The sequence below is a fragment of the Gallus gallus genome, chromosome 10 (genome assembly GCF_016699485.2).
Source record: "Gallus gallus isolate bGalGal1 chromosome 10, bGalGal1.mat.broiler.GRCg7b, whole genome shotgun sequence".
NCBI classification, from domain to species: Eukaryota; Metazoa; Chordata; class Aves; order Galliformes; family Phasianidae; genus Gallus; species Gallus gallus.
In genome coordinates this window covers 7,011,221-7,030,115 of record NC_052541.1, presented here as the reverse complement: position 1 = coordinate 7,030,115, position 18,895 = coordinate 7,011,221, and the positions used below count along the sequence as shown (strand labels likewise).

At 37.8% G+C, this 18,895-nt stretch overlaps 1 protein-coding gene and 1 long non-coding RNA gene across 7 annotated transcripts in view; one reads left to right on the top strand and one right to left on the bottom strand.

Moving 5' to 3' along the window:
* The window catches only part of LIPC (lipase C, hepatic type), a 42,378-nt gene that overhangs the window by 10,275 nt on the left and 13,208 nt on the right, over nucleotides 1-18,895 (top strand). The window contains exon 3 of one of the 3 annotated variants that reach the window (XM_025154018.3): nucleotides 18,394-18,581. The exons of the other annotated variants lie outside the window; for them this stretch is intronic. Coding sequence (XP_025009786.2) covers nucleotides 18,394-18,581 — 188 coding nt within the window. The remainder of the gene's footprint in view (nucleotides 1-18,393; nucleotides 18,582-18,895) is intronic. 3 annotated transcript variants of the gene reach the window in all.
* LOC124417123 overlaps nucleotides 1-18,895 on the bottom strand; it is a 126,486-nt gene that overhangs the window by 95,865 nt on the left and 11,726 nt on the right. Inside the window, exon 1 of one of the 4 annotated variants that reach the window (XR_006931115.1) lies at nucleotides 600-668. The exons of the other annotated variants lie outside the window; for them this stretch is intronic. This is a non-coding gene — a long non-coding RNA (uncharacterized LOC124417123). Of the gene's footprint in view, nucleotides 1-599; nucleotides 669-18,895 lie in introns of those variants that run through there. 4 annotated transcript variants of the gene reach the window in all.

Below are 18,895 nucleotides of genomic sequence, written 5' to 3'. Positions count from 1 at the left end.
TCTACATTGGAGGAATCAGGGAACAGAATTACAGAAGCTATTTTGGAGAGTGGCTGCACCTCATGGTGTATCTCTCCCCCACATCTAGCCCTAGAGAGCCTCTGCCCTTTGGGATGCTGTTGTGCTGCTACAGACACACTACTCAGCACGCTTCCTGTCCAGAGGAATACATAGTCCAAACAGAACTCATTGTAACAAGGTTATGAACTAACTATCATGTTTTCTTTTAAGTCATTAAAGAAGAAGAATGAGAAACCTGTGTGTGTGTATATATATATATATATATATATATATATACAAAATTTTCCCATTTTGCATTCATTCCAGCCCCAACACAGACTGGCCTGAGAATTTACAGCAGAAAGCAATATCCCTTTAACATTTTAGGAACAAACAATGAACTAAACAGTTTCAGCCTGGACTTCAGGATGACAGAAACTCAAACAGCTTGACAGACTTCAGCTGAGAACTTCTGGCCTAATATAAGACTATTACAATTGGAAAGATTAACACAGTGGAAAAGCAATAGAGGAGCATGTAAAAGCAAAGGGACCAACACAGATAGGATGGCATTTCAAAGGAAAAGTAAAGGTGCTCACCAGTCTCTGAAGATCTAGGCTCACAGGAAAGACTACACAAGGGAGGGATGTGTTCTCCAACCAGAAATCGTTCCTTAAAGGCAGTCAGCCCTTAAATGAGGTCTAAGAGAGGTGCAGCCAGGCTCCACCCCTTCTGGTCACACAGCTCAATTGCCTTCACCTGTGCTCTCAGGGCTGAATGGGTCCTTTCCACAGGTGCTCAATCAGTGGGTCGGGCTGTGACTCAACAGTTACCATACACAACACTAACTTCTTTCCCCTTTGTGTCAGGGACAAAAGAGGTAGATGGATGCAGGCTAGAACTTTTTTTCCTAATTGCATGTTTACTGCCGTTTTATTCTCCACTTTTCATGCAATATAAAAGGATATTTTAATTATATCAAGAATTCGGAGGAAAATATGTAAACAGTTTATCTTCTTCCACAAATATTTCAGGAACATATTTCAGATAATTAATTTCAGTATCTGAAGTGCATCAGGAAATGCTGAGCTGGGAGACCTGTATGGGGGACACAGGAATTCTTTAGCAAGTGTGAAGCAAACTGGTGTATCAATTCTCCTGATGACCATCCTACAGATGACAAAAGAATCTAATGGATATAAAGCAACCAAAATGAAATTAAAAGCTTAAGAATATTGGACAGTTGTGCTTTCTTTTGTTTTCATTTTGGTTCTATTTAGAACTGCAAACATGCTGAAGGACCAGGAAAAATGCAGCCCCTATGATATCTCTTGCCTGATTTCTGGGAAGCTTCCAGCATGTTCAAAAGTTCAGAGCCTGAAATACTGGGATACATACACACACACAAAATAACTGGCTCAGCTCAGTGTGGCAGACAGGGAAAGTGCAGCTGGCCAAAGTAGGTGAACGCCTCCTAGGGTGGTTTTACAAAATGAGCCATCGTGTAAGAGATTGTGTCACTCCTTGCAAAGCTCTTACATCAGCCAATCTTTAATTATCTGGAAAAAAAATCTGTTGAGCTATGGTGAAACAGAACCTCTCCCAGTAAAGAAACCTATACATGTGACAGAGTGGTAATAATTGGTTAGTGAACAAAAACCAAAGTAATCCCCCACTCCTACACCCCAAAAGCTCTTGTCCAGGACTAAGAAAATTGCAGAGCCATGAATAAAAGAAACAAGAATGATTGTGAAGGCAGTATACTTAGTACAAAATGAATGTTCATTTTAAGTAATAATTCTTACTATATTTCAGCAAACGTGTCCCAAAGGATGACTACTAACACAGAGCACCAGTTCAGATTAGAAACAACACCATGGAAGCAACACTTACTGAAAAGGACAGAATATCTGCAGTATAAAGTTAGAATTCAGAATACTTATATTATAAACACTGTAATTACATAACAGCATAATTACATTTAATTACCTGAAAGGTTAGCAAAGAAGTCCTAACAAAATAAAGGAAACTTCAGTTAATGGAAGGTTTTGCTGATAGGTTGGTCAGGTTCAGGTAGAAGAGAATATTTTCTGATTTTTAAAAAATACCACTCAGTGTGAATCCATAGAAAAGGTTATGGGAGTTATTAAACTCAATGTAGAGGAGTAATTGATGGACCTAATTCAAAATGGACTGAGCAGAGAGCAACTTTTCCTGCTTGCACTGCCAGTTATTTAGTTTAGGCTGTCTCCAATAAATCTGAACAAAATCCATGTTGCTGCTGTAAAATGAAATGTAAAAGAAAGAGGAGAAATAGCTTCACTACTTTCATTTCTAGCAACTGACCCAGGCCTCATGGAAAGGTTGTGATATACCTCCAGATGGTAGCTACAGGAGACTGAAAAGCAAGCAAGATCCACCAATATTCAAATACAGATGTGTGTAGAGTATCTATTAATAGGTACACACTTTTTTGGAGAGGAAAACAACAACAAACAAACCAACCAACCACCCCCCCCCGCCCCCCCCCCAAAAAGAAAGAAAGAAGGAAAGAAAACCACTAAATAACCAAACATGAAAAGCTAATTTATCATTAAATGCAATTACAGCAATGCAAAGTCTATAACAGGAGACTTAATGCAAAGAACAGATTAATAGATAGTAGCCAGCATGTTCTCCACATACAGTTTGAGTTTGATTATAAATCCTCATGTCTGTATCGCCAGGCTGAACTAGGAACACTCTCAAAATGTATAGACCAACAATGATAGCACCAGACTAAAATTTGAGTGTGGAGGTGGTGGGAAGGGTGCACAATTGCCTTTTTTTTTGGCTCTATTTTCTTCAATTAGCTTTGTAGAAGTTGCTGTTATATATAATTCAGCTATCAAAAGCCACTTCTGTCACCTGCTGTTAAAACTGATCTTTTTCTTCCTTTCTTTTTTTACTGTAAGATTTTACAGAGTAAATAAAAATAGCTGCTTTGGTAACGTGTCAGCATTTTGGAGCTGAAATGCATTCAGCACTTTAGTACAAAATAAAATAAATGAAATGTCTCAAATCCTATTGAGAAATGTCTACTTAATATTCCTAGAAAATTCAGAATCCTTCTAAAAATAGTAAAATATCAGAACTTACTGTACAATGACTTTACTTAACTAATATTTTCTTGTAAAATTTACATTTCTTAAACATGCCAAGTCAAATCATTTTATTTCTTATCCACCTGAACTTCTTGCTGGGAAGTAGCAGCTTTCATTACCAAATATTATCATCACCAATAAGAGTTACTATCTAGATGTCTGTTTAGATAACTGTATTTCCTTAATGTTTAAGTCATGCTTACCTTCCTTGTTTTCTTCACATGCTTTTCCATCAAAATCAGAATGGTTATGAGTACACACAATGTTCAGCTTCCATTGAAGTTTGTTACAGCTGTCGCTATCAGAGTACTCCATTATTCAGGCTGGACGTTAGGAAATACTACTTCTCTGAAAGGGTGGTCAGGCACTGGAATGGGCTGCCCACGGAGATGGTGGAGTCACCGACCCTGGAGGTGTTCAAGGACTGTTTGGATGTTGTGTTGAGGGACATGGTTTAATGAGAAACATTGGTGATGGGTGAATGGTTGGACTGGATGATCCAGTGGGTCTTTTCCAACCTTTGCGATTCTATGATTATCACACACTTCAGATTTTTAAATTTCTGAAACCACAGACATGGCAGAGAGATGGCACCCCATAATTCTTCCTTGTAAAAGCAACCACTGAGAACTTTCACAGCAACACGTGTAGTTAAAATTGGACTGTTAAGTTGGTGCTCGGCAAAATGGAACATGGCAGCAACCTTCAAAAGCTAGATTTCATTTCCGCTATGGACTATGGCTAAGCTCACCTGTTTATTTAATACAAAGTGACTCACTAACCAAGATTTCCCTAGTGTCCTTCAAATCTATTGTCCAACATTTTCAGTCTAGTAAGAGCTATTTCTGTGATGAATTATTTTTTTCCTAGACTCTGTATGAAGAAGACATTGATCTAGTGCCTACCCACACAGTACAAAAATTATGGCTAAAAACATTTTTCAGCTTTTTAAAGAGGGTTTTACTGATCTTGATCAATGCTTTTTTGTTATTCCCTGCCAGTAAAGGGCAGAATACAGTCTTTCCTGATTTCCATAGTTAACAATTATATGGCAGCTGAAAAGTCCAAAAGTCCATACTATTTTTGTTAAGTTTATGAGCCTTTGATAAACCCAGCCTAACTTCCGCACCATTAGAATATCTGGGTTGTTGGAGTGTTCCTATTGATTTTTCTATGTGTTTTTCAACAGAGGTCGCCAAAGAGAATCTGAAAACTAGATAGTGAGTAGGTCTCAGTAGGTTATAATCCACTGTTATAATGCTGTGGGATTAATTCAGCAGTATTCACAGGTACACCACTGGCTGTAAGAAATTTGGGTGACATAATTATGCTGGTGGTATTCTTTTTGTTGTTGTTGTTGTTGTTTTGTTTTGTACCAGAACAGAAATGCCATTTTAAGCCCATGGGCAGACAGGAATGAGAACAAACTTGGCTGAAACTGGCTCTGCAATGGACAAATGCCATGTTGGCAGTGCAGCTTCTCTGGTTTGTCTGGGATCTGATATCAACATATTTTGTCTATTTCAATGTCAAGGTGCAGCTGACTTTGAAACACTGACATCATTCCAGCTTAAAAAGCAATCCCCAACCTGACATCACTTCTCTTATCATAACCAACTATAATGAAAAAGCTAGCAGAGATGATTTTAAGATTTCTATGTGTTTTCCATACATGGGGACATTGAGGGGAGACTGGAGTCTAGAACTCATGTTAGTGACAGTGGATTTCCTACGTGGAGTAGCACACACAGCTTCCTTTTGGACAAAACACACAGCATTGGTCTATGTCTAGTTGCTTTAGAATGGGAGAGGGAAGATTTCAGTTCGATATTTGAGGATGTGGATTTGCTGAGTCTATATAAAACAGCTCAATAAGTAAAAGGCTACAGTGCTTTGTAAAGCAAATATTAAACTCAGTATTTTTTTTTTTTTTCAAATGATGAAGAAACCAACACGAATGTTTACTGGATATTAGCATAGCTCTGTAGAGATACACCAAAGGAAAAAGGAAATTGTGTTCTGAACAGGATAAAGAAAGCACGATGTTGTGTTCTATGTGCATTATAACATTACCTTCTGTGACTTGTCCACATAAACTATGAGATTATTATACTTCTTTTTTTTTTAATAAAAATTCAGCTCTGAGGATTCTAAGCTGAGCTTGGATATAAGGACAAATAGCAAAGTGGGTAAATTAATCTACTTGGTGTTTCAGGTATGACAGAAGCAAATGATTATGTTTATCCCTGTAACCTTTTGATTGTGCTACCAAGTTGGATACTAGGGATGAACTAAATGAAGGTTTACAGAGACAAGAAAGCACATGGGGATAATTACAGAGCTTTCTGTAGCTTAACAAAAGGGGAAAATTCAAAATTATTTCTGGCTACAGAAATTTATATGTTGCTTGCTGTGAATATGACAATATAATGCATAGGCTCTATTTGTAGCTGTACAATTTCCGCATCTCTATACTACAGTGAAAAGACTATAATATTCACAGTAGGATTGAGAGAGTGTTACATACAAACCAATTTATCTGATGTACATTTCAAAATCCAAAGAAATTAAGAAATTCAGTAAAGTGGTCTTCTGGAAGTTATTGATACATTGTATGTGTGTGTCTCATGCTGTGAACAAGCATCCTCCCTCAAGTCAAAGGTAATTGCCTATAGCGCTCTCCCAGCTACTCATCATTTCCTGAAAGCGACCATTTTATCTAACACATACAATTGATCAGTTCAAGTAAACATCCCCTAGTTTGCTTAAAGCAAAATAAATTAGGTTATTATAAACAGTTGAAACAGGTGATTTGAGGCAGTCTCTCTTACTTTGCCTGCAACAAATAGGCAGTCAACCATTGGCAACAGAACTTAAGGGTGGTAATCTCTGTCTGCTGGGAGGTGATAAAAAGCTGGAGGTGGTAACCTCTTTGCCAGCACAGATAGATGGATGCAGTTGAGCATGTGTGTCCACTATCATAATATGCTCCTTAAGTACTGGCATTCCAGAGCAGTTATGTACTCTAAATCTTGTTCAGATCTTCGTATATAAAGGAGACTCCACATCCAAATAGCTTTGTATCTATTGTCACAGAAAAAAAATAAAAAATCCTAAAAATTGTAATTTTTCTGCAAAATGAATTTAAATATAATAAAAAGTCATTCTGGAAAGGAGAACTTTTTAAGCAAGAACTACTGTTTTATAAGAAGATATGTCTCCCGTTTTGAGTCTTTAATTCTTTACATATGAATAGCAGTCCCTCTTTCTTTGCCCTACAAAATATGACAGATTCTAGACATGCCAAGTTGAATCAGGAGCATGACTTAGTGCTATAAACACCACCTATGCACAATATGGGAAAGCAGCTTTTGAGAAACTATAGTAGTTATGAGGACAATGCAAAATTGAATTCTTAGGCAGAAATTCCACTCTGCACAGAGGGATAATCTTCATGTTTGCACATTTATGTTTCCCCCTTTTCAGACCCTGCAGCCTGCTTGCATTTACAGAGAACATCATGAGATTCTGATCTGCAACTGCATCCAGTTGCTGCCATACCCCCTGGAGTACCCCTGCTCCTACCCAGAGTATTACAGGATCAGGCCCTGGTTCAGCCTCCCTTTTTCTTGCATGTCTGAACACAGCTAACTGGGCATGGGCTTTCAGAGTTGCCATTGGGATTTTACTCACACAGCCATTCTATGACTGATTGCGCGATATTTCTGATTACATGCCTTAGAATGATAGAACAGAATCATAAAATCATTAGGGTTGGAAAAGACTTCTTTGACTACCTAGTCCAACCGTCCACCTACCACCAATGTTGGCCACTGTGCTCCTGAGTACTTCAACTACACCTTTGGCACACGTATAGTTCACACAGAATGGTTGGAAAGATGCATCATTCTGATGCTGTTCTAGTCCTTATTGCATATTAGCTGTGTTCAGCAAGGGTGGCTACTTACCAAGTAGCAAAAATGGCTATCACGCTGTTCAGCTGACACTGATGTCTCTTCTGGGCAACTAAATATAAAAGAATGTGATTTCTGGATTGATATCAAACCATTACTTTCCCCCACGTTGAACTCATAAGAAGTTTTGGCTCTGCTATGTCACCTCTCAATCATTAAAGAGGAACATGATTCCACCTGTCTCATTAGGTTTTCTCAGCTACTTCCATGAAGCCAAATATGACTGGCTTGTAATTACATGGAGAATTTTTAAGTTCTGAACCTACATACTTTGTGCTGGTGAACTGAACACAGAGGTTATAAAAATCAGCTTTCCAAGTGCTTTGAAAGATATTTTTTTCTTATGCTAATAGATAAGTAAAGGAGATTTGAGCTGGCTATGTTGATATTTTTAACAGAATAACCTTGAGCAAATGGAAATATAATTTTTAATTAATCATTGCTGTTGAAAGACATAAATGCTTTATACAAGTCTCTAGCTAACTTCTGTTTTAAATTTCTGTCATGCTTCTCTTTGGAGTTTCAAATGCAGAGTTTCAGGGAGTAAACACCTGATTGATTCTGTGATCTCATTTCTTTCCTACGTTGTCTGATGACTTAGTACTTATCTGACTTCAGCGTGTGTAATTTCAGCTCGCTAAGTCTGCAAGCTAACCAAGGGGAAAGAAAAGTGAATTTTCACATTAGCTGAGTAACCTGAATGAGATGAGTGCAAGACTCACAGCAGCACTGCTCAGGAATGGGGCCACAGGACTTCTGAGTTCTCTGCTGTAACCTCCATGGATGTACTATTCCCAGGACCATGCCTTGGCAGCAGTGGCACCTTCACCAGTACTGTGTATGTCTCAGTAAAATTGCAGTGAGTTATTTCCCTACAAAGTATGGTGGTGCACATCCAGGCACCAAAGCAGCATACCATCCCTATCCAGCAAATCTCAGCAGGGATCCTCACCAGCTGAAAAGCAACCACCACTAGTATCTCTAGGAGTCATAATTTCTAATTCTCAGTGTCTCCACCTTCAGTGACGTCTTCTTGCTTTTTTGTTGTTGTTGTTGTTTGTTTTTTAATTAGCTCCAGTCACTAATGGAGCTAATCCATCCAGCTAGTCTTCAGCTCCCTCAGCCTTTCTTCGTAGGAGAGAAGCTCCAGCCTTTTGACAGTCTCAATCTAAGCATTTACACTTAAAAGCAACACACCATAAACACAGCAATTTCATTTTTACACTAACTGCTATATTTTAAATTGAAAGAATCTCTTTTCCTTCCGTATTCCTAAACCATTGCAAAACAGCTATACAAGCCTACCAGGGATTTCATTAGAGATGTTGTCCTGACTTTTTCCAGCTAGCTAATGTGTTACCCTTTGGTGGGTAGGTGACTCACTCAGAAGCACTGCAGATTATAGAATCTGGACAGCAAACAGCAGCTTTCTTTCTCTTGTGGTAAAGTGTCTGTAACAAAGTATTTTTGAAAGCTATCTTCTATAAGCCCATGTCATTTACCAGCAGATTTATTCTTTACTGCTGTTGTCTGTTAAACTGGGTAACAGCTATCAGCACTACCTTACTTTTTCTAATACACATTAGAAAACACAAGAATTATGACATTTATCTTCATGTTATCTGAGTTATTCCCAAAGGTGACTGGTTTATAACACTGAAGTGGCAGAACAAAAAACAGAGGCTACAGAGGCTAACCTTGTCTGTGACAAACAAGGAAATTGAATTAGTAACTTCACCAATCAGCTAATGTTATATCCACAAGCATACTCCACTGTTTATATCCCAAGAAGTACTGCTAATTACCTGGGTGCAAGGTACCTCCAGGCTCTTTACCTAGATGTACCTTGGATAAAACCATCCAGGTTTAGATGGTCAGCATACAGTGCTTTTAGTGGTATCATCTCACAAGATGCACTTACTCAGGACTCTGTGTTAATTCAATTTAGTGATTTACTGTCCTTTCTCATCTAAGCTATACCCAGGCTACATGCAAACTTGGTGAATCATCCTACTTAGTAAGGAGCCAAACTCAGCATGATCAAATTCAACATTTGTCATAGAAGGGACAAGCCCGCTATGAGATAACTCCTTATGTGAATCTTACAGGAAAGCTTCCACACGCTGAGATCCAATAATTAGCCAGCTAACTTTCATCTCATTTCCAGCAAAGCAGTTGTAATTCAGTAATATTGTATATACATATACCATGCAGTTCATACTCACTTCTTGGACATGAAAGGACTCAGAGATCTAAAACCTGTTAACAGTAATAAAGCTCAGAAGCTATGTCAGCAGGCAAAGCTGTAAGGGGACTAAAGTTTCTAAAGCACTAGGCAGGCTCAGGGAGCTCCTGAGGTGAAAGCCCACAAACCAGTCACAACCCATGAAAGGCACTAAGGGCTCGCAGCTCCCACTGATTTCAAAAGGCAATCTGCAGGCTCTTTGTTAGCCTTGCTGCTGCGTGATCAACTATGAAGAACTTATTTTTCACCATCTGGCAACTGAACTCTTAATTCTTTGTTTGTGCTTTCCAGGCTGTCAGATTTAATATGTCCATTGTTTAATGATCCCATCCTCACCTTTAACAGAGGATTTTTCCTTTACAGAGGATTTTTCTGTTTTCATCCCAGCAAATGCCACAAACAAAATCCTTAAATTTCCACTTCTGGAAGATGAGATTTCAATAAGTAAAATAGGCACTTCTTTTGGAAAAATCTCATTGATCCAACTTATCAAGCCCACAAATCTAACATTTATAATAAAAATTAATATTTTCCACGTTTGTTGGATTTTCTTGACAAAAGCAGATCAAATTTGCTTGGGCAAAACAAACCTGGCTTCAGTACACTTCCACTGTACTGCCCTGTTGGATTCTGTAGCCCAGCTCCTGGTGACAGAACACAAGGCAGTTTCGTTAGCCATCCAGCAGCAAATCCAACAGCATGAGAAGTATTTGAAGCAGCTCATTCATGGTTCAGTTAATTTGGTTCAGTAAATTTCTCCCTAGTGAAATATCACAAGCAAAGACCAAAGAAACTCAAGGGACCCATTTCTCTTCTCGTATTTGTATGTTTGTGAAGACTGAAGGATTCTGGAGAGAAGGAGCAAGAGCAGCTGATGAATGTAGACAGTCTGCACTTCCAACATGGAAAACATTTATAAAATAAAACCCCATTCCAAGTAGGAAAACAGTGTCATGTGGAAAATGGTACTTCTGTTCAAAGTATATTTATTATCAGAAACTTGTGAAGAGGGGAAAAAGCAGCTTTGTCTGACTGGGAGTCCAGAACTCTCTGCTCACAGACCAAAAGCATCATGGTAACATAAGCATCCCTGCAGAATCCTTTTTCTGTCTGTCCTGGCTTTCAGACTCTTCTGTTGATAGCTTCTACTTAGGGCAAATTGTTGTGAGACACTTGTTGGATCTGGAACTTTTTCCATTGCAAGCTTTCAAACAAGAGGTGTAGTTCATACATTTGTTCATTTTCCTGATTGTTTTGGGATAGATTTTAGTAATGCTTATTGAGCCCAAACTTATGCTAACAAGTCTTCATAGTACACCATTGTGAGATCACTCTTAATAAAAGAGAAGAAAGTAGTACTAGGGTGCTGAACAAAAGTATTCAAGAAGTTTGTGAACTACAGCTCACATGATAACAACGATCATAGGGCACAAGTTCATCTATATACAGAAAATCATAATAAATACTGTATGACAGCAACAATAGAATCCCTAACAAAGGTTCATCAGACAAAATCTACTTAGAATTCATCCACAATACATGGATAACTCTTTGAAAGGGTAGATAACAGCAGGACAAGGGGGAACGGTTTTGTGTTGAAAGAAGGAAGATTTAGGTTGGATGTTAGGGGGAAGTTCTTTACCAGGAGAGTGGTGAGGTGCTGGAACGGGCTGCCCAGAGAGGTTGTGGATGCCCCGTCCCTGGAGGTGTTCAAGGCCAGGTTGGATGGGGCTCTGGGCAACCTGGTCTAGTAAATGGGGAGGTTGGTGGCCCTGCCTGGCAGGGGGGTTGGAGATTCATGATCCTTGAGGTCCCTTCTAACCCAGGCCATTCTGTGATTTTGTGATAAAGGATCCTTTTTAAAATAAACCTAATTCCAGACCATTTTTGATAAGGATCCTCACTTCTAGACATTACTGCATGAAGATACTTTTATAAAACACGTTCACTGCAGAAGTTTCAAAAGAACTGCATGCCTTCATTGTAAGATACATGTTTGGAGAAATTCAGGATATACTTAAAATGATGCTTAAAAGTGTTTAAATACCATACCAGTGAAAGCATCAAACTCCTGCTTAGATGAACATAGCTAGTGATTCTCAAAGCAAACAATTTCTATGTGCTGCAAAAACAGGATTTTTGTTCAGACAAGAATTGCAAAAGTAAAGCAAAACAATGCTATATAGAAACATCAAAAGGCACAGTGAAAATATAAGAAAAAGAGGATCGTCATATTTGAGAAGAAGAGGAAAAAAGAAAGGGAGAAGAGGATGATGAAAGCAAAACATAAGTCCCAAGAACTCCTTACAATTCTCCCATCATTTCTTTTAAATATAGATATCTTGGAAATACAAAAATGCCCTGGGATCAGCTGCCAGGTCACCATTCTTAGACTGAGGCCTTTGGATGCTTAGTCCTACTTGCTGAAATGAACAAAGCCCGCTTACTCTGGGATTTAGCTATAGTCAAACAGTGGCAGATTCTCTCACTTAACCAATGGGCTGCCTGAGGTTGATGTGTCATCTCCTCCTAATTTTTACTTCCGCCCAAAGGCTAAAACTCATCCAAATTCTGCTCTTTCTTTCCTTTCCATTGCAACTCTCAATCGTTGTCCATGCACCACTGACCTCTTTATTTCCCACTGCCTTTCTGCAAACTCCAGAACAGACGTTTTTCTTATTCAGAGTATCAGAATGGTGCCAAGCATAAATATTCACAAGGGTACTTTCTGAGAGCAGTTAATACCAAAAATTCAGAAGTAAACTAACAATTCACCCAGTTTCCTGTGCAGACAAGACTGGCTGTGCATATGAATACAGTGCCTGCCCCCTGCACCTCCCAGCCTGGCTCTGCAGCTAGCTCTGCCGTCCACCTTGCAGGGAACGGAGCTAGAATATACTAAACTGGTCCAGACGCACAGCCCTGTGAGTTTCACTCTATAACGTCTTCCTTTGCTATTATTCTAAAGATTCTGTTGCCTCTATTTTCTAAATTGTTTCAAGTTCCTAATTATTTTTTTCTGATCTTCATGCATAAGCTTCATGCATTTCATTTCTCCTTGTCCTACCTAATGCTGTGATCCAGAAATTATGCTGAATTTCAGACATAGCAAGTTGGCACCAGACAAGTGACTTCACTGCAGGATCACACAGCAAAAAAAGCGAGGCCAGAAGCAGAAAATGAACTCTCACTTCCAGCACAGCTCTCCTAAAAATAAAACTCCAAAAATGTATAATCTTTTGCTAAGCTGTCTATTCCCCCCGCCACTACTCAGTTTACTCCTGTTGCGATAGTGTCAGTATACAAGAAATGGCAGCAAGGAAAATGCATATAGGTAATAAAGATTTTTTGCTTGGTTCCTCAGAAATAAAATTGAAGAAAGTGTTGTGAACCATAAAGTTATAAGCAAGTTACACATGCAGTTTGAATCCTCCTGTCTACTTTTTCTGGGTTTAGGGCTTAGATTTTACTGGAACTGAGCAGGAAAATGCTTTCATATCCTACAATGCCATATCCTACATCAAACAGTACACCAACTGCAGCGGATGAAACCAAAGGTTCACCTAGTTCATTCACTGCTGCTGTGGCCAACAGCTGATGCTTCCTGAGCAGGAAAAGTTTATGTATACATGTAACACTTCCCCCATATACTGTCACAGTCATCAACTTTTTGCAGATCAAGGATCTTCTGAGTAAATGGCATTGTCAGTCCATTTAGTAATCCTCAGTGGATTTCTCCTACATAAACGCTTCCACGTTCCAACTGACCTTCCATAAGTGCTTACTACCCACATCACATCTGGCAGGGAATTCCTCAGATTAAGTACACATCTTGTGGAGAATTGCTTCAACTTTTGCTATCAAAATAACCCTCACATCTTGTGCTAGAACGAGACAAACAACTGATCCCTTCTCCCTTTCTTCCGTACAGTTTATGATTTTATAGATCTCAATGTCACATCACCTTTAGTTGTTACATTTCCTGTCCTAATTTTGTTTCATATTTGTCTTTATTCATTTGCTATCTTCTCTGATAGTATTGTATGAATATATTTCATCCAGGCAGTTTGAGACCATTTCTTCTTTTTGCCTTTAATATCAAGGAAACGCACGCTTCAAATCAGGCATCTGATTATTTTGGCAGAAACTCTGGCCAAGAATTTAGTCATGCACATATTTGCAAACAAGCACTTCCACAAAGGGAGCGAAAATAGTACTGGAAATAAAGGCTGCAGAAAATAAAAGGTCAAATGAACGTGAAGTGTATGACTAAAAAATATTGCAAGTATTTTCTTCCCCTACATCTACCTACTTCTAAATATCACTTGAAACTATCAAAGTTTGCGTTAGGTAACAGATGGAGATTTATTTTTGTTGTTGTCAGCATTTATTTGTAGTAACAATTTGAGATCCATATTATGGGTTAGCCCAAAGTATTCCTGGAAAGATTAATATTCTAATGATTTCCCAGTATTTCGGTTCATAGAATTCAGATTAGGTCAGATGAAACCCTTGAGGTACTAATTTCAATTTAGCAATTATGGATTGCACAACCAGCATTTAAACATTCACATTTAGAAGTGCTTTACTTTAGATGAGGAAACTAGGAGAACAGCATATTTGTTACCCCATAAATAATGTATGCAGTTTAATAGTTGTGTGGTTGGTGCATCCTTCTCCATCCTTTTCAAGAGAGGAGAGCAAGACTGTGTGCTCTGCTCGGCACATGGCATCAGCCTGGAATCCAGGAGCTGAGTTCTGAACATGGAATCATTGCTGGCTTCTTTGTGACCTGGTTTCCCTGCTCTTTGCCACAGTTGCCTTACAGGCTTATTGATTAATATACTTAAGCTCACTTTTTTTTTTTTTTTTTTTTAATTGGAGAACTAATATATTTGTATTAATTCACAATGACATAAAAGAGGCAAAAATTATTCACCTAATTTAATTGGACAAGTCTTTGAGTACTCCTCCATTAACTTTTCACCTGATACAAAAAGGCAAAAGGAACAATTAACAGTTGGGAGGCAGGTTATGGGAGGGAAACTATTATCTTTATTTTCCTTGTTCTTCAATCATTACTTTGATACTTGATTCTAAATAAATGTGGAAAATAATTTTTAAGTTTCACATAGTAAAAAAGAGCTTTACAAGGAAGAGAACAATTAGAAAAATAAAGCACAATAACCAAAAAAGATGTGACTCTTTTCAGTGCTTTGGGGCAATGCAGTATTCAAAACTAACAAGAAAAATATTAATTTAGCAAGAAAAATCATAAACGTGGATATGCTAAGTACATGTGGTATTCCTATAGCCAACTGCAACACTGACAACTATACTTTTAGCAAGAGCAGCTCTAAGGGAAGCATTTATCGTATTAAGGGACCTGAACACATCCCTGTCATTACCTCGTCTTCTAAATGACAATAAAAATCCATCTATTGAAAATGAGGGTCTCTGTGATACATTCCAGAGTCCAAAGTTCAGCTTCTGTTGAAACTTACTTAATTTTTCAACTGCCTATGGATTAGGTGAGTGCCACTGAGACATTCTCTGCAATCCTTTTCAGTAATATCTCACTGAGAAATTATTCCTGAAGAAGGGAGCTGAACATCATTTTTCTCAGCATGAAAAACTACCTCACTTAATTGGGAATGTCAATTTAAATACAAGTTTTTAATGCTGTATCTTGAGATGAATTTAAAATACATGGTTTACCAAATACTACAATTTTTCTCTTAATATTATATACTTTCAGAATATTTTGCCATTCTGACAAATCTTTAGGTAGATTTTGTTGTGACATGAAACAGATGTGTGGTATTTTTATGCCCACTCAGACATGATATAGAAAGAAATATATTTAGATTCTCAATCTCTTTGCCCATAAAGCATACAATATTTTATGGCTTCACACCACGAAAAGTGTCCAAACCTTTGTCTAGATTCCAGTATTCATTCACTAGTCTTAAAACTTCAATATTGCACCTGTAGATTTCAAAAGACAATGAGAAATTCTGCAGTAAAATATTCAATTTCTCACCTTTTGAGATGATTCAATCCAAGCCACTCTCCTGGATTAATCTGCTTCTACAGCTAAACGGAAAATTTAGTTCAAATCCACTAAGTATATTCCATATGGAATTATCGTATTATTATATATTATCATATAGTATTCGCAAGTCCTCCTTTTAGAGGAGAAAATATTGTTTCTTCATATTTACTGGCCTCATTATTCTTCACATGTTCCTTCCATCTTAGTTAGGAGATATAACCAGGACTGCTATCACCTAAAGCAATACACTAGTAGTAGGAGTAATAATTAAATACGAATAATGGCAAATAATAAATGAATTTATATCTTGTGCATTCTAATAACCATAGCATTCAGGTGGCTGCTACAGCTACTCTTACCAGGAATGTAGCCTTTTTCCTTTTTTTTTTTTTTTTTTTAAAATTCGAAAAGGTAGAAATGGTTCACTTTGTTAAACCTGGAATCAGTCTTTTGGTTTTACTTTTCAGCAAACAAACAAACAAAGCAAGTCATAGTCATTTCGTGCCAAAACTAACCTCAAAATAATTATGAAGAAACTTTGCCACACTACAATTAAGTGGTATTTACAAAAGCAGTCTTACTGAATCTCACAGACACATCATTAACACAAATTAAGGAAAGGATGAGCTTCCTCCAGGGTACCAAGAAGTCATGAAATTTTGTGTCATTTTTCATGCTGTTCTGCATGAAGGTAATTTATGTTAGCATACAGATCAACATGACCATATTGTACTGCCTTTCTGAAGGATTCATGTTGAACTACGATCTACAGAGAACAAGGAAATGAGGGAGACCAACCTTTTCCATAGCTTGTTAGTGGCAGGACAAGGGGGAATGGCTTTAAACTAAGAGGGGAAATTTAGTTTAGACATTAGGAGGAAATTTTTTACTCAGAGGGTAGTGAGGCACTGAACGGGCTGCCCAGAGAAGCCATGGATGCCTCATCGCTGGAGGTGCTGGTGGGTAGCAGCCTTGCCCACAGCAGGGAGGTTATCCTTAAGGTCCCTTCCAACTCAAGCCATTCCATGATTCTACAAAGTCAGACAGCAACTCACCTGACTAAGAGGTAATTTTCCAAAAATCTTCCAAACTTGGCTGTAACAAGCACTGACAAATATTCAGCAGTTTTATTTTGCAGTTTTTGCAGACTTACCTATGAAACTTTGCAGTTGCCTTTGATCATGTCTTGAGTCACAAGCATGACATTTTTAGCAAGTGTTGTAAGATATCAAGCTCTTTAGGTACTATTTCCTTCTCCAAGTCATTACATGGATTAATAACTCGATGCAGTTGTCTAATGATAATTGATTCCATTCAAAATTTTCACTTTTGAAAGCCACGAAGTTCAAACTATATTTTTAACTCCCTCTCTTAGACTTACTGGCAAGTAAAAAACAACACAAAACATTCTCACAGTGGTTGTATAAAGAAAACAGCTATTCATGATTGTTTTCTGAAATATGTACTAACAATAGAGCGACAAAGTGTCAGCACTGTAACAGGCACTGGGAGAACGTGAAAATGATGAATAAACCAAAGAAAGCATATATATAAAATGGAAGATAAGTTAAATAATCCCTATGTTTTCCTTTGTGTGCTAAAAATAGAGCACTGTTGTAGAGTGCATCAAGATGTATTTGTAAATATAATGCAGAAAAGAATACATTATGATTTTGGATGCATTCTGAAAGCCTCTATGAGCAAAGAAGTTGCTGTGAACACAGACATGCATTAAATGCACTGATTCCTCCATGACCATTTCAGAGGTGCTGCTGAGCCACTGTTGCAGCTTGAAATGGTATGACCTCAAGGTGATAATAAGAGCTATGTACACTGTTCCCTATGCTGCTACTAAATGTATTATTGGCACAAACATTCTCTCTTCGTATCAAAAACATCTCTTTAATGCATCTTGGAATAAAATTTTCTTTTCTCAGAGCCAAATCACAGCAATGACTCAGTCAGTTTTGCTATTTATTACCATTGTCTTTTTACCCTTTTGTTGCTTCCAATTTTGAGCTCTAGTTACAGAGCCATCCATATCAACTGTATGACCTTGTGTTTCATAATTTAAAATTTCTACCTGCTTCTACTGCTGTATTTTCAAGGTCCTCAAGCTGTTCGTGTTTAACTTTGTGGTCTCTGCAGCATTAGCAAATGCCTTCCAATGTTTGTCAGTTTTGTACCTTTCCTGACAGCTTCTTACATTGAATTACTACGCTGTGATTAGCCAAAAAAATAGCCCCCAGGGAGAACAGTTTCTCCACTCTAAAAGTTTCCTTTTCAAAGATCTGTAGCCTCTCATTTGCCTGCTTCATCACATCCTGACATTTCTTCCTCTAATTCTCACTCATTCTATACTTAATAAATTTATTATCTGGATAAATCTAAGATAAACAACATAAAATAAGAAGTATCAAGTCTTATCAGAAAGAAATGCTACACTTGCTTATGACAGTGTGCTTTTTGTAAGCTTCTATTTTATTATACCCCATTTTTCAGCAATCTCTCTATATTCAATGTTTTTTTCCTTCTCAATTCATAATGTTGATGAGACTACAGTTCACCCTGCCACTCCTTTCTTAAGGACAGATACCATCCCAGGTACTTAATAGACATTTCTGAAAAAGCTACTCTAAATGCACCAAGCTACTTCAATGTAAGAGTTAAGTTTTACAACTAGAATATGTCATCAAATCTTTTTAGGGAGAAAGAATCATTCATTATGTTGTCTAGAAGTCAACTGTTATTGCATAGTATAGATGTACATCTGAATCCATCTATTTATCTCAAGCTTTGAAATTATAAATCAATTTTTTGGACACAAAATGCACAGCTTAGGCCCACCTGGAGTAGGTAACAATTAGTTTTGAATTTTGATCTTACAGTTTACTGTATCTTACAAGCTGTCTTACTAGTAACTTCTTCAGGTTTTAGATTCCATACTATTATGACTCACTATGAATTTCATTTCAGAGGCACTGGGATCACAGAGTCAGCACTCTAGAACAAAGAAAGACCAGCAAAGCTTAGAAACCAAATTTCAACTCTATACAGATACAACTGGAGAAGCATGTCAGATTTTGTTTAATCAGTTGGAGACTCTTGACAAATGCAGTTTCAATGCCTCTCTTCCTCTCGTGATGATAGTCCATGGCTGGTCGGTATGAACACACATTTTATTTTTAACTCAAACTACATCTGATTTGATATACTTTCCCCCTCGTTATGCTAGTGCCAAAAGCAACTTCAGAAGGAAAACTGGGATCTCAAAGATGGTGGCAATCATAGAGATAATGAAAAGTGGGAATTGCCCACTGAGATTCTGAAGGAATGCTTGAGAAACCATTTTTCTTATGGGAATCCCATGCCAGGAATTAGTTTCAGCCCTGGTTTAAAGCCAGCAGAGTTAGAGCAGCAGCAGAATTAATGTGCTATGCCTCTGGAGGACTGAATACTAGGTTTCATTTCTCTGGTA